At 39.4% G+C, this 19,885-nt stretch overlaps 1 protein-coding gene across 2 annotated transcripts in view; it reads right to left on the bottom strand.

Moving 5' to 3' along the window:
* The window catches only part of LOC136835695 (VWFA and cache domain-containing protein 1), a 60,545-nt gene that overhangs the window by 40,406 nt on the left and 254 nt on the right, over positions 1–19,885 (bottom strand). Inside the window, exons 2-8 of one of the 2 annotated variants that reach the window (XM_067099551.1) lie at positions 18,107–18,465; positions 13,752–13,890; positions 7,619–7,681; positions 3,260–3,435; positions 2,365–2,483; positions 1,964–2,059; positions 921–1,070 (exon numbers count right to left, since the gene is read on the bottom strand). In XM_067099551.1, the coding sequence (XP_066955652.1) occupies positions 921–1,070; positions 1,964–2,059; positions 2,365–2,483; positions 3,260–3,435; positions 7,619–7,681; positions 13,752–13,890; positions 18,107–18,393 (1,030 nt within the window). In that variant the 5' untranslated portion in view covers positions 18,394–18,465. The remainder of the gene's footprint in view (positions 1–920; positions 1,071–1,963; positions 2,060–2,364; positions 2,484–3,259; positions 3,436–7,618; positions 7,682–13,751; positions 13,891–18,106; positions 18,466–19,885) is intronic. The other variant, XM_067099547.1, reaches the window with a different exon arrangement.

A 19,885-nucleotide genomic window follows, 5' to 3' on the forward strand; every position in this document is an offset into this window, starting at 1 on the left:
CACAACCATGTCTTAAAACCCCCTTTACACAGAATCATTCACACAGCAGCATCGGGGTGGTCAATTTAATTTCAACCCTAAATGCAAAACTCCTAAAAATTTTTTTACAAATCATTTAATTTATGAATTTGTCCTCTTGAATGAAAAATGTTACCCTTATTTGCTGGTTCTATAAATATCTGCCCTTTCCACAATTCTTCTAACCACTAGGTTATTGCTTTTAAATAAAATTTTTGCATTATGCCAACTGATTAAATAATTACTGTCAAATGCTCTTTGGACTATGACACTAGTTTCCAGCACAAACTTAAGTATTTGTTTATTTTCTTTTTAAGATTTTCAGTCCAGAATCTCTTTCTCTGAAATGTTTTAAACAATACTCTTTATGTGGTGTTACATATTCCCCTATGTCATTAACAATACTGGAATTGAAAAGCTTTTTAGCTGGTGACTCACTCGTCTGAATGTTTATTATGTTTCGTATGGTTACAATGTCAATGTCACCATAGAAGAGAGAGAGAGAGAGAGAGAGAGAGAGAGAGAGAGAGAGAGAGAGAGAGAGAGAGAGAGAGAGAGAGAGAGAGAGAGAGAGAGAGAACGAACTATACCCCAAATCACTATAACTATTTTTAGAAAAGTTAGAATAATTAGGCATTAGTACTTTGTATGAACATGCTTTTACACTGAATTTAGTTAACTACCATTTCTAGAAAACTTAACACTTACATACCCAAACATTAGTTTTGTGAATGTTAAGGTACCCAAAAAGTCTGAATACATTACAACACTACATTTCACAAAACATCATACCTATTATTAAACAAATGCTGTAATGAGCCTAAAATTATACGTTCTTGAGTCACTTTTTAATGTGATTACATAAACCGGTATGTAAACAAGGCAGCAGCATTACAACATACCTATAGCTTTGGCAGTGATCAGTAACCTTGGAGAAAGAGTTCCTCCAAGGTCAAACAACAAGACAATGTTTCGACCTTTCGGCCTCAGAGTAGCCTCGTAGACATGCCTGTGCCGTGATGATTGTCCACAATCGGAGCCAATGCTTGTACCTGCAAAAGAAACAAATGAATTCCAAAGATTATGTCTTTTAAAAATGCGCTATCAACTAGGGTGCCCTTCACTTCATTCATTTAATAATTATTGTAATCTTTTTTGTCGGCTTGGAGATATATGCCATCTTTAACAGCAGGTTCATCCCAAAAAATTAATTCAGTATTATGCATCATCGTTTAATTTTAGCTTCATTGCTTGTTTGTTAAGCATAAGATAACAAGGAAATGGCTTTAAAATTAGTATTCACAGCAGGCTACTCAAATGTAAATTTTATATGCAACTTGGATGGGAACCAGGATAAGGGATGTTGGAGATTTATCAAAGATAAAGCACAAGAAAGAAATAAGAGGAGGAATTTCTCAGGATGTAAGCAAATATTTTGTAAAAAAAAAAAAAAATTAAACTGTCAAACTTGCTGAGATGAACTGTACACATGAGTACAAAAGATTGAAAGAGTGAGATGTGGAAGGACAACAAAGTAGTAAATAGTAAATATGTAAGTATAAATGAAAAGTTGGATTGGAATGTATGAAGTTGGTATGGTCAGGTGGATTGAAAGAATAACGGATATGTTACAAGATTGTTCAACCTGGAAATGCTAGGAGGAAGTGAGGAGAAGACCTAGAAAGTGTTGGATAGATGGAGGGAAGGAGGTATAGCAGCAGAAGGGCCTTGACACCCAAGATGTGGGAGTGTGTGTGTAGGGGATTCAAGACGCTGAAGATAAGCCTTCCGTGTAGGTATATAAAGCAGGTAATATTGCAAGTATTTTATGCATATGGGGTGATCCTTAATTTTTGGTAAGTAACAGGACAAATGTAGCATACAGGATACAGAACACTGAAGAAAATTAGGTATCAAAACATCATAATATAAAAATCATACAAACCAGGTCTATGAGCAGGATATTCAGTATGCAAACCACTTTCACCCATGAAGTATTGCCATTTAATTCCTGGATACCTCCTTAAATTCATAATGAACACTGAAACAAAAAAAAAGTTAAAATACATAAAAAAGAATAAGCATTCTGGAGAAGTACACTGCCAATTCTTAACCACACGGTTATCATGTTGACAAGATTATACACAATAACAGTAAAGTCTGTGTTGATGCAAGAGAGACATAATCTTTCAAAGTAATCTTTGTATTTTCTAGCAAAGAACCTCTCTTACAATAACAGCTATGTAGTGATTCTGTAGTCTTGATAAACTTTCAGGATGGCTTCCTAAGGCCCGTAAGAAATAAAGAGTTTTAGATAATTCTGACTTAAATATTCTGATAACTTACTTTCTGTCAGGTTATATGTGGGAGCATACACTTTTGAAGGTAGTTGATGATCACCTGAACCAAAGCCCGAGTCACAGCTAAATTCTTCATTAACCCGTGTTGCAAAATGACTGTGATATCTGCAATAAAAGTAATCATAAATACTGTACAGTGAAAGGATGTTTGACAGACAAGAGGATTAAAATCTCTTATAAAATTGCAATTTCCACACCAATGCCAACTAAACAACCTGAACAAGTAAGCTACAGTGAATGTCTTCTTGAAACAGCAATTGAGCAATTATATGATGAGCAGGATTTGAATGTTGACACTTGACCTATCATTCCTACCATGAGACAAGGGCAATAGCAGCTTGGGAGGTCACTTCACTAAAGAAGTTTGTAAGAGAGAAAACAGAATTGACACAAAATATTAATATCTGTTACTGCCATTTGCACGCACTGTACAGTGACCTTTATATTATTCTTGATTTTGCTATCTGTGATGACATTTTATAAGTGTACACTGGACATGAATGATAACAATCTGGAATAATGGTATCTATAGGCAATGAATGAGTTTTCAACTTGGACCCAGTAATTTGTACTGTATAAATTATCTATCTCATATAATTTTTAAAAAGATTATTTTCTGTCTCTTCTCTATTATCTATCTCATATAATTTTTAAAAAGATTATTTTCTGTCTCTTTCACCTGACATTTATTTTCTGTCTCTTTCACCTGACATTTATAAAACTCATTTTCAGTAGAACTATATCTTAGCTTAAGTTTAAGCAAAACTATGGTTTTTTTAGCCTATGATTATATGTATTCATCCATGAACATGACTTAAAAGATATTTCAATAAATTATTTTTATAAAATCGCAACTGTAAGTAGTACATGCAAAAACTTACACAAGATATGTATCTGGAATTAGACAGCACGCATGGTATTCCAATTCCTCTCTTGGATAGGCATAGGGGTCCTTTGCTGTCTGAAAGGTTTGATTGTAATGCACAAGAACAAGACTGGACATTTCTTCTATGAGACTAGAATACAGGGAAAATTTTCTTTCTAGACCTTGGATCATCTGGAAAAGAGAATGAATAAACATGAGTTCAAACTTTAAAAAGATCTTTCCAATTAACTTTTATTCAGAAAAGGGTCAAAGCACTCACCTTTCATTAATTATAATTTTAAAAGCAATATCACATACATTAAAAAATATGTAACTTTTCCTAATATCCTCTATTTCATCACAGTATATAAAAAGTTTATATATTGCACAGACAAAATGAAAATGATTCCCTTCTTGTTTCTTCACAAAATATTCAGTGACAAAAGGAAAATAGAAATAAAAACATTTAGAAAGTTTGCCAGTTAATCTCAGCAGCATTCAGAAATGAGAGTTGAGTGTGGACGGTGTTCATCAGCCAGTAGAAAACTGTATGAAGCATGTATGGCCGATACAAGGGTGGCTTAGGGAGGAGGATAATAGAGATGCACACTTGCACTTCTTCATCTTACTCCTACTACATCTCTCATTCTGCTCTTCCAAAACAAGCAAGGATATCACTATTGAGGTCAATTTACAATCTGGGAGTTGCAGCAGCAAGAGCAGTGGTGGTAGCCACTGCAAAGGCTATGCAGCAGAAGCAAGGACTTGGTGAGAGCAGGAAGAACCACAGCAACTGCAAAAGAAGCACCAGCTTAAGCCAGATGCTCCAAAAAGTAACAAAGGAAGGCTCCCTGGTCAACCCTAGGGAAAGTCGGAGAAACTTCAGTAACTCCTGGGACTCTGAGAGAAACCTCAAAGCCTGGTCCAGCTTTCCATGGTCAGGAGCAAAGGTTTCATGAGGTCAATCAATAAGAAACTGGAGAGAGAGCTCACCAACCATGTGCCTGACCTACTAAAAATAGAGACAAGCCAGCAGTCATCCGCAGTCTTTGACAAATACTCCCTGGACCACGCAGCAAAGAACTGCGAGGAGCAATCTCACTAAGAGAAGACAAGTCCTTAGAGGTACATCACCAACAAAATCCAAAAGGGGTAAAGGAAGTGTGTTAACCATGACAACTACAACAGAGACTTCTAAGCCGTGTTCCATTTGGATCAGAATCTTTGCCATTTGGAGAGTTGCACACACACACATGCCCACCCATTCCTAGGGTATCTACACTACTCCTGCAACTCTCAGTCACACAAGAAAAGACAAGCAAATTTCATGGAATGGGTATCTACACTACTCCTGCAACCTCTCAGCCACACAAGAAAAGACAAGCAAATTTCACAAACTAAATATCATAAACAAGAATAGATGTTTTGAAAAAGCATGTGCCACAAATGAGCCTATATAAAAGACAAAGGTTTGTATTCTTCGCAGAATAAATTTCTCTACAGAAAATCCAGCAATTCACTTAGAGAAAAAGGGATTTTGACAACGGAAAAATCTATTTCTGGGCTCGACCTGTGTCACCCAGTGAAATGGTTCCAATGGCACACATTTCTAGGTATAAATATTGCTAAATATACCAGAGAAAAAAGCTATCCATAATGCCAGGGTTACTACCCTGGATCGATCACCACAATGGTGTCGGTATGCACTAAGGGTGAGTGGTAGCCACTATCACAGATGCTTTGGCCCAACAGATCTCTCCATTCTCAAAGCCCCCAACATGGGAGAGCCGTTCTACCTACTACCTTCCGTTTGCTGCCACCTACCACACATGCAAGCGCCATCTTCATTCCAAAACTTAGCACAACACGTGAACACCGTGTCCTTTTTTCTTATAGTGTTTTCAATCGTATTACGGCTTTAATCATGTCATCCCGTGAGGATATCACACCATCTAAGTTGAGTACTATATCTGATTGGTTTTTAAATGCAAGAGGCACAGTTTTTATGAACTGTATGCAATATATGTTCACCAGGTGCGCAGCCGAACGTAGGCTATGCTTGCCTCTGTTGCGTTTTTGACCTTCAGTCTCCGCAATTAGCAGAACGTAAAATTCTGCTAGATATCATCCAATTACTCCATTTCAGTTTTTGGAGCATATTTTGGAGAATTTACCACGTGGCTGGTGAAGAGGCATGGAACCTTTGTATCATGGCTTGAGCCAGGTTCAATTATTTCTGATCATAGAATTTGAGTCTTTTTATTAGTTTCCTTTCCTCCACCAGTGAGTTGGTGCTTTCTCGATGGTGTTATTATTTTTATCATGATTATAGCCTATGTGTATTATGTGAGTGATTCGGCGTCAGAGGTAGGCCACCTTGGTACCTAAAGTTACCTCTGAATGATTTTCGGGTTCCTTCTCTGCCACCGAATCATTTATGTTTATATATATAATTTTTAGGCTAACCCACATCATGGGTGGTTAACATTATATTAGGTTTTAATTTGTTCTGGTAACAAGGATGGTTTTAAAAGGTAGTTACTAGCCTAGCCTACCTGACCAGACCATGATACGGTTTTGGAGGGTTAGGCAGGCATGACATGCGCCTTTACACGATGCTCAGGCTACCTAGCTCACCTGACCAGGCCGTTTCACGGTTTTGGAGGGTGAAGTTAGGCTAGTGAGAGAGTTCCTCATTCACACTTAGCCCACCTGACCAGGCCGTTAGGTTTTGGAGGGTGAGGTTAGGCTAGTGAGAGAGTTCCTCATTCACACTTAGCTCACCTGACCAGACCGTTAGGGTTTTGGAGGGTGAGGTTGGGATAGTGAGAGGGCTCCTCAATTCATACTTAGCCACCTGACCAGGCCGATTCGGTTTTGGAGGGTGAGGCTCAGGTTAGTGCGGAGATTCTTCTCTCTCCCACACCTGTAGCGTTTTTCGATCCTAGCCTTCCTGACCAGGCCAAAGTTTTGGTTTTGGAGGGTAGGCTAGAACAAAGAGGTTTAACCTCCTGCTTTTTGTATATATAGCCTAGTCCTTCTTTACCTGAACGATTACAGAATCTGGCGGCGTTGCCTGGGCGACATCCTCGTAAGGGGGAAAGCCGATCGCTGCGCCTCGGCACCTCCATGATAGGAGGTTGCATTAACGCTTCTCGAGGGTGCATTCACCTGACCGGTTGCCCGTTCGCCGGTTTCGCCACTCATCTCCCTTTCCTTTCGGGCCAGACTAGTTCAGGCGATGTCGTTGGCTTCGCTACTATCTACTTATAGTAGTTAGTAGCTGGAGCGTCAAACACTGTCCCGTGAAAGCAAATAGGAGTTCACGATACGATATAATTAGTTGTTTTAAAGGTACTTTATGTACAACGCCTGCTTGAAGCGGCGGAGTCTCCGGCGGACTAGTCGGGTTTCTCGTATGTTATTGTCCAATTAACCACTCCCGTGGGTATGGTTTCCGGCATATTTTACGGTTTCCATTATTTGGTTACTGCCTTGGGTGATTTGAGAGATGAGCTATATGCAAACACTCTATTTCGCTCATATTACGCCGATTCCATATTTGTGTGACACAACGAGATTTCAGTGACAAGTCACGGCGGAGTAACATGGAGTACTTGCTTGGAACACAAATATTAGTTAGTTAACCATCCCGTAGCATAAATCTATGTTAAAATAGACTTTTGCTGCCGGACTCAGTTCCGCGGGTCCTGCCTTGATGATACTCATGTACCATCATTCCACTTACAGATGGTACGTTGTCAGGAGCCAGGTTGCACGGCCATCCTCCAACAAACCTGCGGACACGTGGTGTGCCATTCGCACTCCAGCTGCGCGGTGCAAGTTGGAGACCTGGTTGTTTGGCACCCGGACGGCTGTGAACCATCCCGTAGCATAAATCTATGTTAAAATAGACTTTTGCTGCCGGACTCAGTTCCGGCGGGTCCTGCTTTGATGATACTCATGTACTCATGTACCATCATTCCATTTACAGATGGTACGTTGTGAGGAGCCAGGTTGCACGGCCGTCCGCCAACAACCCTGCGGACACGAGGTGTGCCGCTCACACTCCAGCTGCTATATTTATACCACCTTTGAATGAATTCCAATTCCCTGAATCTCTCAGTATAATGAATAAAAAATTTGGGTATTATTGCCAAGACTTTCTTTGTAATCACTTTCTTTCAGAACTGTGGAAAATCTATGTACACAGGTTCAAGAAAAAAATTTCACAGTAAATGAGCAGGAATGAAAGCAGTTTTACAGTTTTAAAGGTAAAAATATTATCTTAGGAGCCAAAATTAAATATCCATAGTATAAACATTATTATGCAAACAATATACACACAATAAATTTAAAAATAACTACTACTTACCTCTTTCACTGTCTCCTCTTCACGCCTTTCAAGATCCGAATATGGCAATTCATCAAATGTGGCCTGAAACAAATACATAGAATCTGTTAAATTCAAAAAGAGAATACAATAAAAAAATATTAACTGTCTGGACAACAAAATTGTGAGGATGTTATAGTAATTTTCCACAACAAACAGGCATACACAAAAAAAGAAAAATAGTCAGTTCCCTGAAAGAGTAATCAATACTGTCACAGTCATTGCCAATGATATAAATCACCATCATCCTTTGTCCTCTAACTTGTCTAGAAGTCAGATTCTGACATATAAAAAAAGGATTTTATGTATACAATAATACAATATATACCAGAGGGAAATAACTATAAACATCCCTTGCTATACAATCTAACTATATGATTGCTTAAATAATCCTAAATTTTTCCCACTAAAATTGATATGCAAATTGATTGTGTAACATTGCCTATAATTTCTCCATGTTCCTAGTTCTTAGTATTAATAAGGATAACAGAAAAGGAGTTGACAATAGAAATAATAAAGTATCGCGTAATATCTCTGCAATAGAAATACTGTATGACATTTTTATAATAAAATAAGTTTTTATATATACTTACCAAGTAATTACATAGCTATAGTTTCTACTTTAAACGACAGCTTAAGAATTGAAAATTCGCGGTAGCGCTCTTTTGTTTTGGTACAGGTAAGTGCTCTGCCCACTTTCGGGGAAGATTAGGTACAACGTAGCTAAAGAGCTCAGTTCATTTATGCTCTATGTCCATGTGCAGGGAGGAGGGACGGGCTCTGTTCATGTAATTACTTGGTAAGTATATATAGAACCTTATTTTAATAATGTCATTTTTATATATGACACTTACCAAGTAATTACATAGCTGAATCCCACACTGATAAGAGGTGGGAAGGATGGACATGTGCTACTCCAAAAACATTATAAAGAAGTGCATTTGAAATAGAAAAGAAAAGCTAGCATTGTGGTAATGCTTGTTGTAACCTTACCTGGGGAGAGAGCAAGAGCAGGAAGATACTGACTCTTGGTCTTTGCTCATCTCGACCCGTAGGGACATGACCGGTAGTGTCAGGATTGTCCCTACTTCAGTGGGAGCTTTGTGGTCAGGGAGTGTTTCTATGACTCAACAAAGCTTAAACACAACAATTGCCCTTGCCCTGGGCGAAAAATAGACATCGACCAACACGACCTAAAAACTGCTCGCTTAGCCTGGTAGTGCTTTGAAGAAGAGTTGCGTCTACATTTTTGCGAAAGCATACGCAACTTCTCTTGAAAATCCTTTCACTCTAACAAGCTTCCTGACAGTTTAAAGCCTGCCAGAGTGAAAGTGGACGAACCTTGATGATATCTGTTGAATTGAGTTTGTCTGAGAGGATCTTTCCTCTGTGGGAGGAGCCGTGGAAAGTCCGACAGAAGTTCCAGGAGGTCTGGAAACCACTCCTTTTGAGGTCAAAAGGGAGCTACTAGGATCATCGATGCATGATGAGAAGTCTTGAATCTGTTGATTACGTCCCTTACTAGACTGAATGGAGGGAAGGCATACATTTCCAAGTGTGACCATTCCTGAAGTATCATATCCATTGCCCAAGCCTGAGGGTCCGGCACCACGGGGAGGCGATGGTTCCTGGACGTTGCAAACAAGTCTATTGATGGTGTTCCCCACCGCTTCAATAGGTCAGTGCACACCTGTGGATTCAGCAACCATTCCATGGGTAGAACCCGTTTGCAACGGCTCAATTTGTCCACTAACACGCTTAACTTGCCCCGAACACAGTGGGTGAGAATCTGTGTATTGTTGTTGTGCGCCCAAAGAAAGAGATCCCTGGCTAACTCGCACAGTGACAGAGAGCGAGTGCCTCCTTGGTTTCGAATATAAGCCAGAGCCGTAGCATTGTCGGAATGAACTGCAATCACTGAGTCTCGAGTTGCTGTGGCAAAATGCTGAAGAGCCAGGTGAATTGCTTTCAACTCCTACAGATTTATGTGAAGTTTCCTCTCTTGAAGGGACCACTTCCCTGACACTTCCAAATCATCCTAGTGTCGCTCTCCAACCTAGGTCCAATGTGTCGGAGAACAATGAGAGGTTCAGGTTCAGATGAGACGGGACTTCCGTGAGTGGAACCTTCCTTCTGTGAGCCACCACTGAAGATCTTTTATTTCCTGTGTGAGGGGGGAATGAGGAGGAGTCTGAAAGAATCTTCTTGTTCCAACTGGCCTTCAGAAAGAACTGCAAAGGCCTTGCATGCTGTATCCCCAAAGGAACGAACATCTCTATGGAGGAGAGAGTCCGTAGCAGGCTCATCCAGTCATTGGCTGAGCAGGCCTGAAGACTCAGAAAATGGCGGACTTCTTTGGGCGCATGATAATATTCTCTTCTCTAACGGAAAAACCCGAAAAACCCGAGAGATCTATCTTCATCCCCAAATAGACTATTCTCTGTGAAGGGGCTCATTGGGACTTTTCCTGCCCAAATCCTGGGCTAAGTGTGGGGTTCTGAGAAGGTCCTCTGTGCACTCCTTCTGGGATGATGAACATAGGAGCCAGTCATCCAGATATAGACAAACTTTCACGCCCATTAGCCCTGGTGAAGACTTGAGGGGCTGTTGACAACCAAGCACAGAGCCCGAAATTGGAAAACTTTGTCCTGAGAGCAAATCTCAGGAATTTCCTGGAATCCTAGTGTATTGGGGTATGAAAGTAAGTGACTCTCATGTCTATCAAGACCATCCAATCTTCTCAGGAAACTGCACCAAGAACTGAGCTGTTCGTCTGCATCCTGAACTTTGTGGTTTGGACGAAGAGGTTCAGACCACTTACATCCAGGACCAGCCTCCAACCCCCGGAGATTTTGGGGACTACAAAGAGGCGATTGCAAAACCCCTTTGATGACAAGTCTCCTACTTCCTCTATAGCTCTCTTGTGGAGAAGAGCTGTGACTTCCTTTGAGAGGGCCAAAAAAACTCTTGGAGCCTAGCGAGTGTGCCTTTAAGGTAGTGGGCACAGGCAACAAAGGTGTACTCTCTTTGAAGGGAATCGCATATCCTTCCTTGAGAACCCGTAGTACCCATGGTTCTATCGATCTGACCTCCCGCTGTCTCCAGAAGTTTGGGAGTCTGGAGCCCACAGGTAGACGGAAGACCGAAGTCTCACTTGCTAGAGACTGGTCTAGAAGAGGACTTCTTGCTGATAGGGGGAACTGATCTGAGATTTGTGCGTGGGTGCGAGGAGGCTCCTCCTCTGTTACCTCGAAAGGGCCGTGGCTGGAGAGGAGAGAGAGGCTGAGGCTTAAATGAAACAGCAAGTGTTCGGTTAGACTCTGTCGTTTACTTGGAGGACTGTGCAAGCAAAGCATGAGCAACCCTTTGCAATTCCGTAGCTACCCATTCTAATGCCATCGAGGAAAAAAGGATGGTACTGTCCAGATGAGCGAGAAGAAGAGCAGATCTCTGGGATGGTGTCACTCCTTTAGTGGTTAAAGAACACCACATGTCTCTTTTCTTCAGTATACATGACAAAAAAAGAGAAGCTAATTCCTATGCCCCATCTCAAATCGCCTTGTCCACACACGACAGGACTCAGGGCCAGTCTGCATGTACGAGTATAGCAGAAACTCCCATGGAAGGAGCTTTCCCGGTTGTACAGAATACACACCTCCTTTTGGAAAACCAAGGAGAACAAAATACAGCTTTGCCCAACTCCCCCTTCTCAGACAGCCAAGAGTCAATCCTAGACAACGCTTTCTTGGACGAAATAGAGAGGGCCATCTACGGGAATCTAGTGGTGCTCCAGGAAGAAGGGGCCGCGGTTGAGAAATATGTCGGGAGGCAGAACAGGAAATAATTCAATAATGAAGAGTAAGCTGATGAAGGCTGTTCTGTTCGGGTTCCTCCTCTGCTGAAGATACAGCGGAAAGCGCCAAATCTTCCTGTGGTTCTTCTGGTTCCAAAGATGAGGGTTCTTCAACAGTTCCAAGATGTTGTCCAAACGTTGGCGAATGGGAAGCAAAGAAGTCTTGGGGTGCTGATATACTTGCAGACTTTGCATGATCAGCGACAGGTGAAGAGGATACGGCCTTGGGAATCTGTGACACAGAAGGTGCCAGAACAGGTTGACCTGCAGTAATGAGGATGTCTGAATCTCGAGTCTCAAGTGCGCTTATGAGCCAATTGGCACTTATGAACCAACTGGCACTTGGGAGCCAATTGGCACTTGTGAGCTTATGGGCGCTTATGAGCCAATGGGCGCTTACAAGCAAATAGGAGCTCGGTGTCCGAAGAGAGCTCTCTGTCGTCCCAATAGCTGCAAGAGGGCTCTTAATCCTTATGGCGCTTGCGAGGTACCGCTGGACGCACGTCTGCAAAATGCCTCTTCAAAGGCCTAGAAGACCCCTGAAAACATCGACCGTGTCCTTTGGGTTTGGAATTCGAACCACTGGAAGGTAAGGTGTGATCCAATTGGACACTTTTTGAGGTATTGGTTGCCAAAACCTGGGAAATAGCAACAAGTTCGGCTGAGGAAGCAACTACTCGTGGGCAAACCCCACCGACCTCCCTTGGACTTACAGTTTGCCTCCTCCTAGGTGCAGGGGAGTCTGACAGGGATCGAATTTAGGTGATCCGTAAGACGCCTTTCCAGTGGTTGTCTGTCAATACCTGGGACCAGCAACAGGCTCAACTGAGGAAGCAACTACTCATGGGCAAACCCCACTGACCTCCCTTGGACTTATGGTTTGCCTCCTCCCAGGTGCAGGGGGGTTTGGCAGGGACCTCCGTCTAGGAACATCGGTGGGACGAGTAGCCACCCCCTCCACAACACTAACCCAGGTGCACACACTAGCACTTGCACCGACACTTGCACTATGATCCTCATCTGCTTTGTCCAAAAGAACTCTTACAGAAGCTCCTATCTGAGCAACAGTACTTACTAAAGCGACGAATTTCTTATCCATCCGAATCTCGAGACTGGCGATGGCACTAGGTTCAGAGGGAAGGGAACCAGGTAATGGAGTTGCAGGGAGAGTGAGAGAGGTAGGAACTGGGGGACAAGAAGTCAAAGGTGTCGAAAAAGCCAGTTTAGGGGTAGAGGGCACAGAAGCTCTAGCCTCAGCTCTAGCAGCCACTTTCCTAAGCCTAGCTTTCTCTACTTTATCCAAATGATTGGTCAACACTTTCCATTTACTTACGGCCCAATCCTTACATTCCTCGCAAGTCAAGTCGGGGGAACATACTTGCCCACAGCAGTGAAAACAAACAGAATGTTCGTCATATTTAAATGAAATCAACCTAGTATTACAGCCTTTGCTGCAATACCAGTTACTGGTCAAACCCGTTTCTAACATAATAATCCAAAAAATTGAAAAAAGGCTAAGCTAAGCTAAGCTATGAAAATATAGCTCGGAGGCTACCAAATGAAAGAATACTTCACCAAATCCTTTGACAGACAACCAAACCATCTGGTGAATTAACAAGACACAGCTGCTGAACAACTGATGTTCGGTCATCAACGGCAGAACGAACAGAGCTCTTTAGCTACGTTGTACCTATTCCTCCCCGAAAGTGGGCAGGGCACTTACCTGCACCAAAACAAAAGAGCGATACTGCGAATTTTCAATTCTTAAGCTGCCGTTTAAAGTAGAAACTATAGCTATGTAATTATTTGGTAAGTGTCATATATAAAACTTATCTTTTTAGGATGCTATAAGTTGGCCCCAAGGGATCCAAATTATGGGGCTTTTGTAAGTTTTAAGAAACATATGAGCAACAGAAAGGTCTTTCCTTCTATGCTGCCAAAGCTGAACTAGTTCTCTACCAGTAGAGGCATTTAACCCATCTAGGAATAGCATTTGCCTTACTGGACTGTGGCAATGAAGCTGCCTAAACCTGTTTTTTTCCCTTTTCAGCCTGTCAAGCTAAGACAATTAACTTGTCTTTCTAGCATGCACCAATATGTATTTACTCAAAAATAAAAGTCAAGAAACAATTCAGTATCTCACCACCCATTTTCTTTTCATTTGGACTAAATTCAAGGGCCTAAAATACACACAAATTAATTCATACAGTCATAAAAAATTTAAAAGTATCAAACTCAGCTGCCACTATGCAAATATTTTACCTGCATATGTGTTACGCCTAACTCATTATTGGCAATTTGACGAAGGTGTGATGCTAAAGTTGTGGCTCTCTCTGTTAGTGGTATTCCCCCAGAGAGTACCCCGGAATCCTCTCCATCTGCAGTGTCTCCAGGTGACAACCTATAAGGAAAAATTGTACTAAACAATATAAAATTTCATTTATTTTTAGTTAGTAAGAAAAAAAGTAAATTAGATATAATAAACAATGTCACAGTCATGAAAAATTACAACTACCCTGTAATGCATCCCATAACTAACAAAAAGTACAAAAGTGAAATAAAAAGAAATTCCAGTGCCTATCGCTCAAAAAAGAATCATAGCACTAAATTCTAGACACCAAGTTCCTTATTGGAAAAAAAGGGAGGGTCAGTTGCTGCAGGTAGGTAAGCACATATACAGTTAGTTCACAAGGCCCAGCAGACAGCTATCTAATTTCTTGTTTCTGTAATCTGAAACTGCTACAAAACACACAAGGATGAAGAGATCAATATAGTTAAAAGTAATGGGACTGTACTGAAAAACTCAATAGCTTTTAAGAAGCTAATAATTTCACCACAACTATATCACTGTACTCTTAAACCTTAAACGCCGAGCCTCTATTTACAAAAACGTCTCCCGTATGCCGGCGGCGTTTGGTAAGTTAGCGCCGAAGTGGAAAAAAAAGTCTTTTTAAAAAAATCACAGCACGCTTAGTTTTTAAGATTAAGAGTTCATTTTTGGCTCCTTTTTTTGTCATTGCCTGAAGTTTAGTATGCAACCATCAGAAATGGAAAAAATATCATTATCATATATAAATATTGAAATATATGACAGCGCAAAAAATTTTTTCATATATAATTTTATACAAATCGCACTGTGAGCAAAACGGTTAAAGTTAACGGGTTATTTTGTTTTTCTTTGTATTGTACACTAAATTTCGATGATTTTGGTATATAACAAATTGTAAAATGATCAAAGTAACACAGAGAAAATATTATCACAAAATGATGCATGAATTAAGTAACGCAATGGACGTAAAAATGTTTTTTTCAAAAATTCACCATAAATCGAAATATTGTGCTAGAGACTTCCCGTTTGTTGAAAAATGAAGCTAATTGATTGAATATTACTAGACTGTAAGTGTTTTAGCTTACAATTGCAGTTTTCGACCATTTCGGTCGAGTTAAAGTTGATCGAAAGTAAATTTTTCTATTTATCGTGATTTATATGAAAATATTTCAAAACTGATAAAAGCTACAACCATGAGTTATTTTCTGTTGTATTGTACATGAAATTGCGCACATTTTCATATATAAAACTTTATGTAACGACTAATATAAAACGGTGCAAATATTACGACAACATGACGAAAGAATTTCTGAGATGTTCGGCCAAGTTACCACGCAGACGTAAAGAAAATGTTTTTTTCAAAAATTCACCATAAATCGAAATATTGTGCTAGAGACTTCCAATTTATTGCAAAATGAAGGTATACGATTGAATATTACTAGAATGTAAGAGTTTTAGCTTACAATTGCGTTTTTTGACCATTTTGGTCGAGTCAAAGTTGACCGAAGGTTGAAATTTTGGCAGTTATCGTGATTATGTGAAAATATTTCAAAACTGATAAAAGCTACAACCATGAGCTATTTTCTCTTGTATTCTACATGGAATTGCGCACATTTTCATATATAAAAGTTTATGTAACGACTAATGTAAAATGATGCAAACATTACGACAACGTGACAAAAGAATTTCTGAGATGTTTGGCTGAGTTACCGCACGCAGACGTAAGGAAAAAGTTTTTTTTTCAGAAATTCACCATAAATCGAAATATTGTGCTAGAGACTTCCAGTTTGTTGCAAAATGAAGGTACATGATTGAATATTACTAGAATGTAAGAGTTTTAGCTTATAATTGCGTTTTTTTTACCATTTCGGTCGAGTTAAAGTTGACCAAAGGTTGAAATTTTGGCAGTTATCGTGATTTATATGAAAATATTTCAAAACTGATAAAAGCTACAACCATGAGTTATTTTCTGTTGTATTCTACATGAAATTGCGCACATTTCCAAATATGAAACTTTATGTAACGACTAATATAAAACGGTGCAAACATTTCGACAACGTGACGAAAGAATTTCTGGCGTGGACGTAAGGAAAAAGTTTTTTCAAAAATTCACCATAAATCGAAATATTGTGCTAGAGACTTCCAATTGGTTGCAAAATGAAGGTAAATGATTGAATATTACTAGAATGTAAGAGTTTTAGCTTACAATTGCGTTTTTTTACCATTTCGGTCGAGTCAAAGTTGACCGAAGGTTGAAATTTTGGCAGTTATCGTGGTTTATATGACAATATTTCCAAACTGATAAAAGCTACAACCATGGGTTGTATTTTGCTGTATTTTACATGAAATTGCACACATTTTCATATATAAAACTTTATGTAACGGCTAATATAGAACAGTGCAAAAATTACGACAAAATGACGAAAGAATTTTGGAAATTTTCGGCCGAGTTACCGCACGGGCGTAAAAAAAAAGTTTTTTTTCAAAAATTCACCATAAATCGAAATATTGTGCTAGAGACTTCCAATTGGTTGTAAAATGAAGGTACATGATTGAATATTACTAGAATGTAAGAGTTTTAGCTTACAATTGCGTTTTTCGACGATTTCGGTCGAGTCAAAGTTGACCTAAGGTTGAAATTTTTTGTAGTCGACGTACGGTACGTCCACTTGACACCCAACAGACAATTTTAGTCGACGTATGATACATCCAGTAGGCGTTTAATGGTTAACATACATTAAACAGCAATATATGGAGAAAGGAGCTGAGCATGGTGCTTTCCATACATCCTGGTGCCAAACCTCCAAAGCTTTGGGACCTAAATTTCAAACAGGCAACTGCAAAATTCCAAGAAATCATCCATTGCCTCCTCGACTGCTTGTTTGTCTGTAATGGACCTCATCTCAAGGTCCATGGCTTGACAACTACTGTATGACTCAAGCACTATCAACTGCAAGACAAGGGTAAGACTTGTTTCCAGAAAGGGCAAACAATAACCTTCTCTAAAAGTTCCAAAATTTACAACTTTCCTCTCATTTCCTACCAAAACTTCAAAAACTCCTGAAGATGGCTCCCAATTGCTAATTTGCCTATTCCCCATACATGATAAACTCAAAATACTGTATAAACTGCACAGTCTCCGTGTGCCCCATATGCTTACTTGCCCCTCTCTGGCAATAATGTAGAAGGTTACCTTTGGTTTAAAGTTAAGGGCAAGAAATGGGGTGTGAAGGATCACACAGTAATGTAAAAAACAAAATACTGTACTGCAATGTATTAACAGGGAAAGTTGTGAATTTTCCTAAAACAGGCACAAAACTCTAAAATAACTAAACATCTAAGGCCTATTCCTTCCAAACTGCCAGACCACTATAGTAGTTTAGGCCGAGAAAACAAATGGAAATAATGTACCTGTAGCAATTAATGAAAAAGCTGAAAGGAAATCTTGAGTAAATCTATTTCATACACTGTACAGTGCTGTGTATCTCTCTTCAAATAATGTCTAAATTATACCATATTCACAAGAAAAAAAAAAGAGATAGCCAGGTATTGCTTACAAAGTACCTGGTCAACAACCAAGAAATGTACTACTTACAATATACTTGGTCACAATATAAGTACAATTGACAACACATTATATGTAGTAGCACTATGAACAATTATTTACACATGTACATCAAAGACATTAGAATAAGGGAATGCCTTTTCTCACTTCTGTATAATACAGTTCTCACTCTTACAGATGTACTGATATAAGAAAATATTTCTCCTGTTACATGAATACACTATAAAGTACCAACTTAATTCATGGATGAAAAAGAATGTAAAATAAGGAAACATTCAATACATACCACTGGCCATCACAAAGCAAGTAAGCTGAACAGAGAATGGCATATGAGCCACATAAGATAGGGGGTCCCCCTTATGTAAGACCTACTCAAGATTCTAATATGCACTGTACAGTATGCCTATCACCCAGCTAACTGAGCATTTCTAGGCATGAGGCATATAAGAAAAAGTCAGGTTTGTTACTTGTACGAACACAATTATTTTCATAAATTTAAGAGATAATAAATAAAGTAGGAATCATAAATAGACTATCACATTACAATGACTCCAGCACTCATGGAAAACCCTTTGAGACATCTATCATTCATTCAGTTCTAAAACAAACACAATTTTAATCTGATACATGAAAGTGATGTACAACATCGTCATCTTAGTGAGTAAAGTACACAAAAAATTAAATTTAAAAACTGCATTTGTTATTTTCATACTACAAGCTTACCTAAAATTGTGCCTAAGGAAGCTCTGTTGTTGCATCTCACGAAGAAGTTGGGGATTATTCACATAAAGCACTGGCTTACTTTCCCGAATGCTCCCACTGCCATCATCAGAAAATCCCATATCACCATTTTTGAGGGAATTATTATAAATGCTTGTGTTTTTGCTTTCCTGTGCCACTGAGTGTGAGGACCACAGGAGGAGCGAAACAGCTAGTGGAAGAAGAGTAGTGAGAAGGGCAGCTCTCGACCGCCCTCTCCTGACAGAATGGGCTGGGCCCCTCGTCATCATCACCAATCACCTTTCATCCTTACTGATTCCAGGTACTTGGGACTGGTCCAAAATCACAGTTTTAATATTCTGCTGGAAAAGAAACAAAATCATAATAAAATACCTTATCAAGAACAATATGACATACCATCAGGCATAAAAAACTCACATGGAAACAAGTACATGTATACACCACATGGCAGCAGCTTCAGCAGCAATATAACACATTAAATAGTCTTACAGCAATATATCTTTGTTATGGAATAAAATAATCATACCAACCTTTTTAGTACTGTAAATATTTTCAATGCTTCAAAAACAAGAACAAAAGCTTGAAAGCTAACATTTGTGCAAAAGCCACAACACTACCATGGTGTGTGATGCCTAGAAAAGTATATCAGTAAGCATTTTCTTTATAAAATGTTCAAAGTAAGTAATTATTTTGTTGAACACTTATCCCAAAAAAGCTGGTAAACTTCCATTAATTTTCATTTTATCACATACGTACACAACAAGAAATGTTTTGCAGATAACTATGCTCTATACAGTACATTGTTTATTCACTAACAAGTGTTGGTATATACAGTATTGGTATATGCTGGTATGCTTGCTTTTCAGTAGATCATTCCTATGATTTGCTAACCTATTAGGCCTATACAAACTCTTAGAAATGTTAGTCAAGAGTGTATAGGCCCCATCCTAGTCTACCCCTAGCCTAATGCCACTGGCTAAGCAAATTTTTTCAGTTAACAAGACTAATCATGAAAAACTGTTCTAAAAAAATATTTTTAACCCTAGCTAGCATTACATTTTATTTAGCCATAGCATATACCTATGAATACTTGACACTCAAAGTTTTTCATGGAATGGAATGGAATATACAACTTAGGCTATGGGGAGCTGAAAGGGAAATTAAGAGTAAAAAGGGAAATTAAGTGTAAAAACCTTTAAAAGGTGTGACTGGAGGAAAACCTATCAGTTATTAGGAAAGGATGGAAAGTAAGAGGGAAGGAAGAGAATATGAACAGAGACACAGTAAAAGGAATGAAAGGGGTTTCAGCTAGGGGCCAAAGGGAGCTGCAAAGAATCTCAAGTACAGTAATACCTACAGTGTACAGTGTAAGGTGCACTGACAGCCCTGCCCCCTACAGAGGGAAGTTTTTCTTACAATATCTAGGTTATTTACATAGGCCTACCATTGGCGATTTGACCTCTCATTCTGTAAACATTGGTAGCCTAGGCCTGGCTACCATATGCATTTCAGAATTTAATAAACTCACAGCAATCAAATCTGCAGTAACGTTTGGGTCCAAAATATCGGAGTATCGTGCACACCATACGCTAAGCCCTAAGCTAGCAACTGATTAATTGAAGATATGTATGATATACTTATTTTGCTGAAAAACCCATTTCTTTACCTTGTCTTCTTAACCATGAGTTTAAAAGACTATGCTTTGTCACAGTTATAATAAATCGAGTAATAGAGCTCATGTTTCTGCTTTGGTCGACCTGT

This window comes from Macrobrachium rosenbergii, chromosome 4 (genome assembly GCF_040412425.1).
Source record: "Macrobrachium rosenbergii isolate ZJJX-2024 chromosome 4, ASM4041242v1, whole genome shotgun sequence".
Taxonomy (NCBI): domain Eukaryota; kingdom Metazoa; phylum Arthropoda; class Malacostraca; order Decapoda; family Palaemonidae; genus Macrobrachium; species Macrobrachium rosenbergii.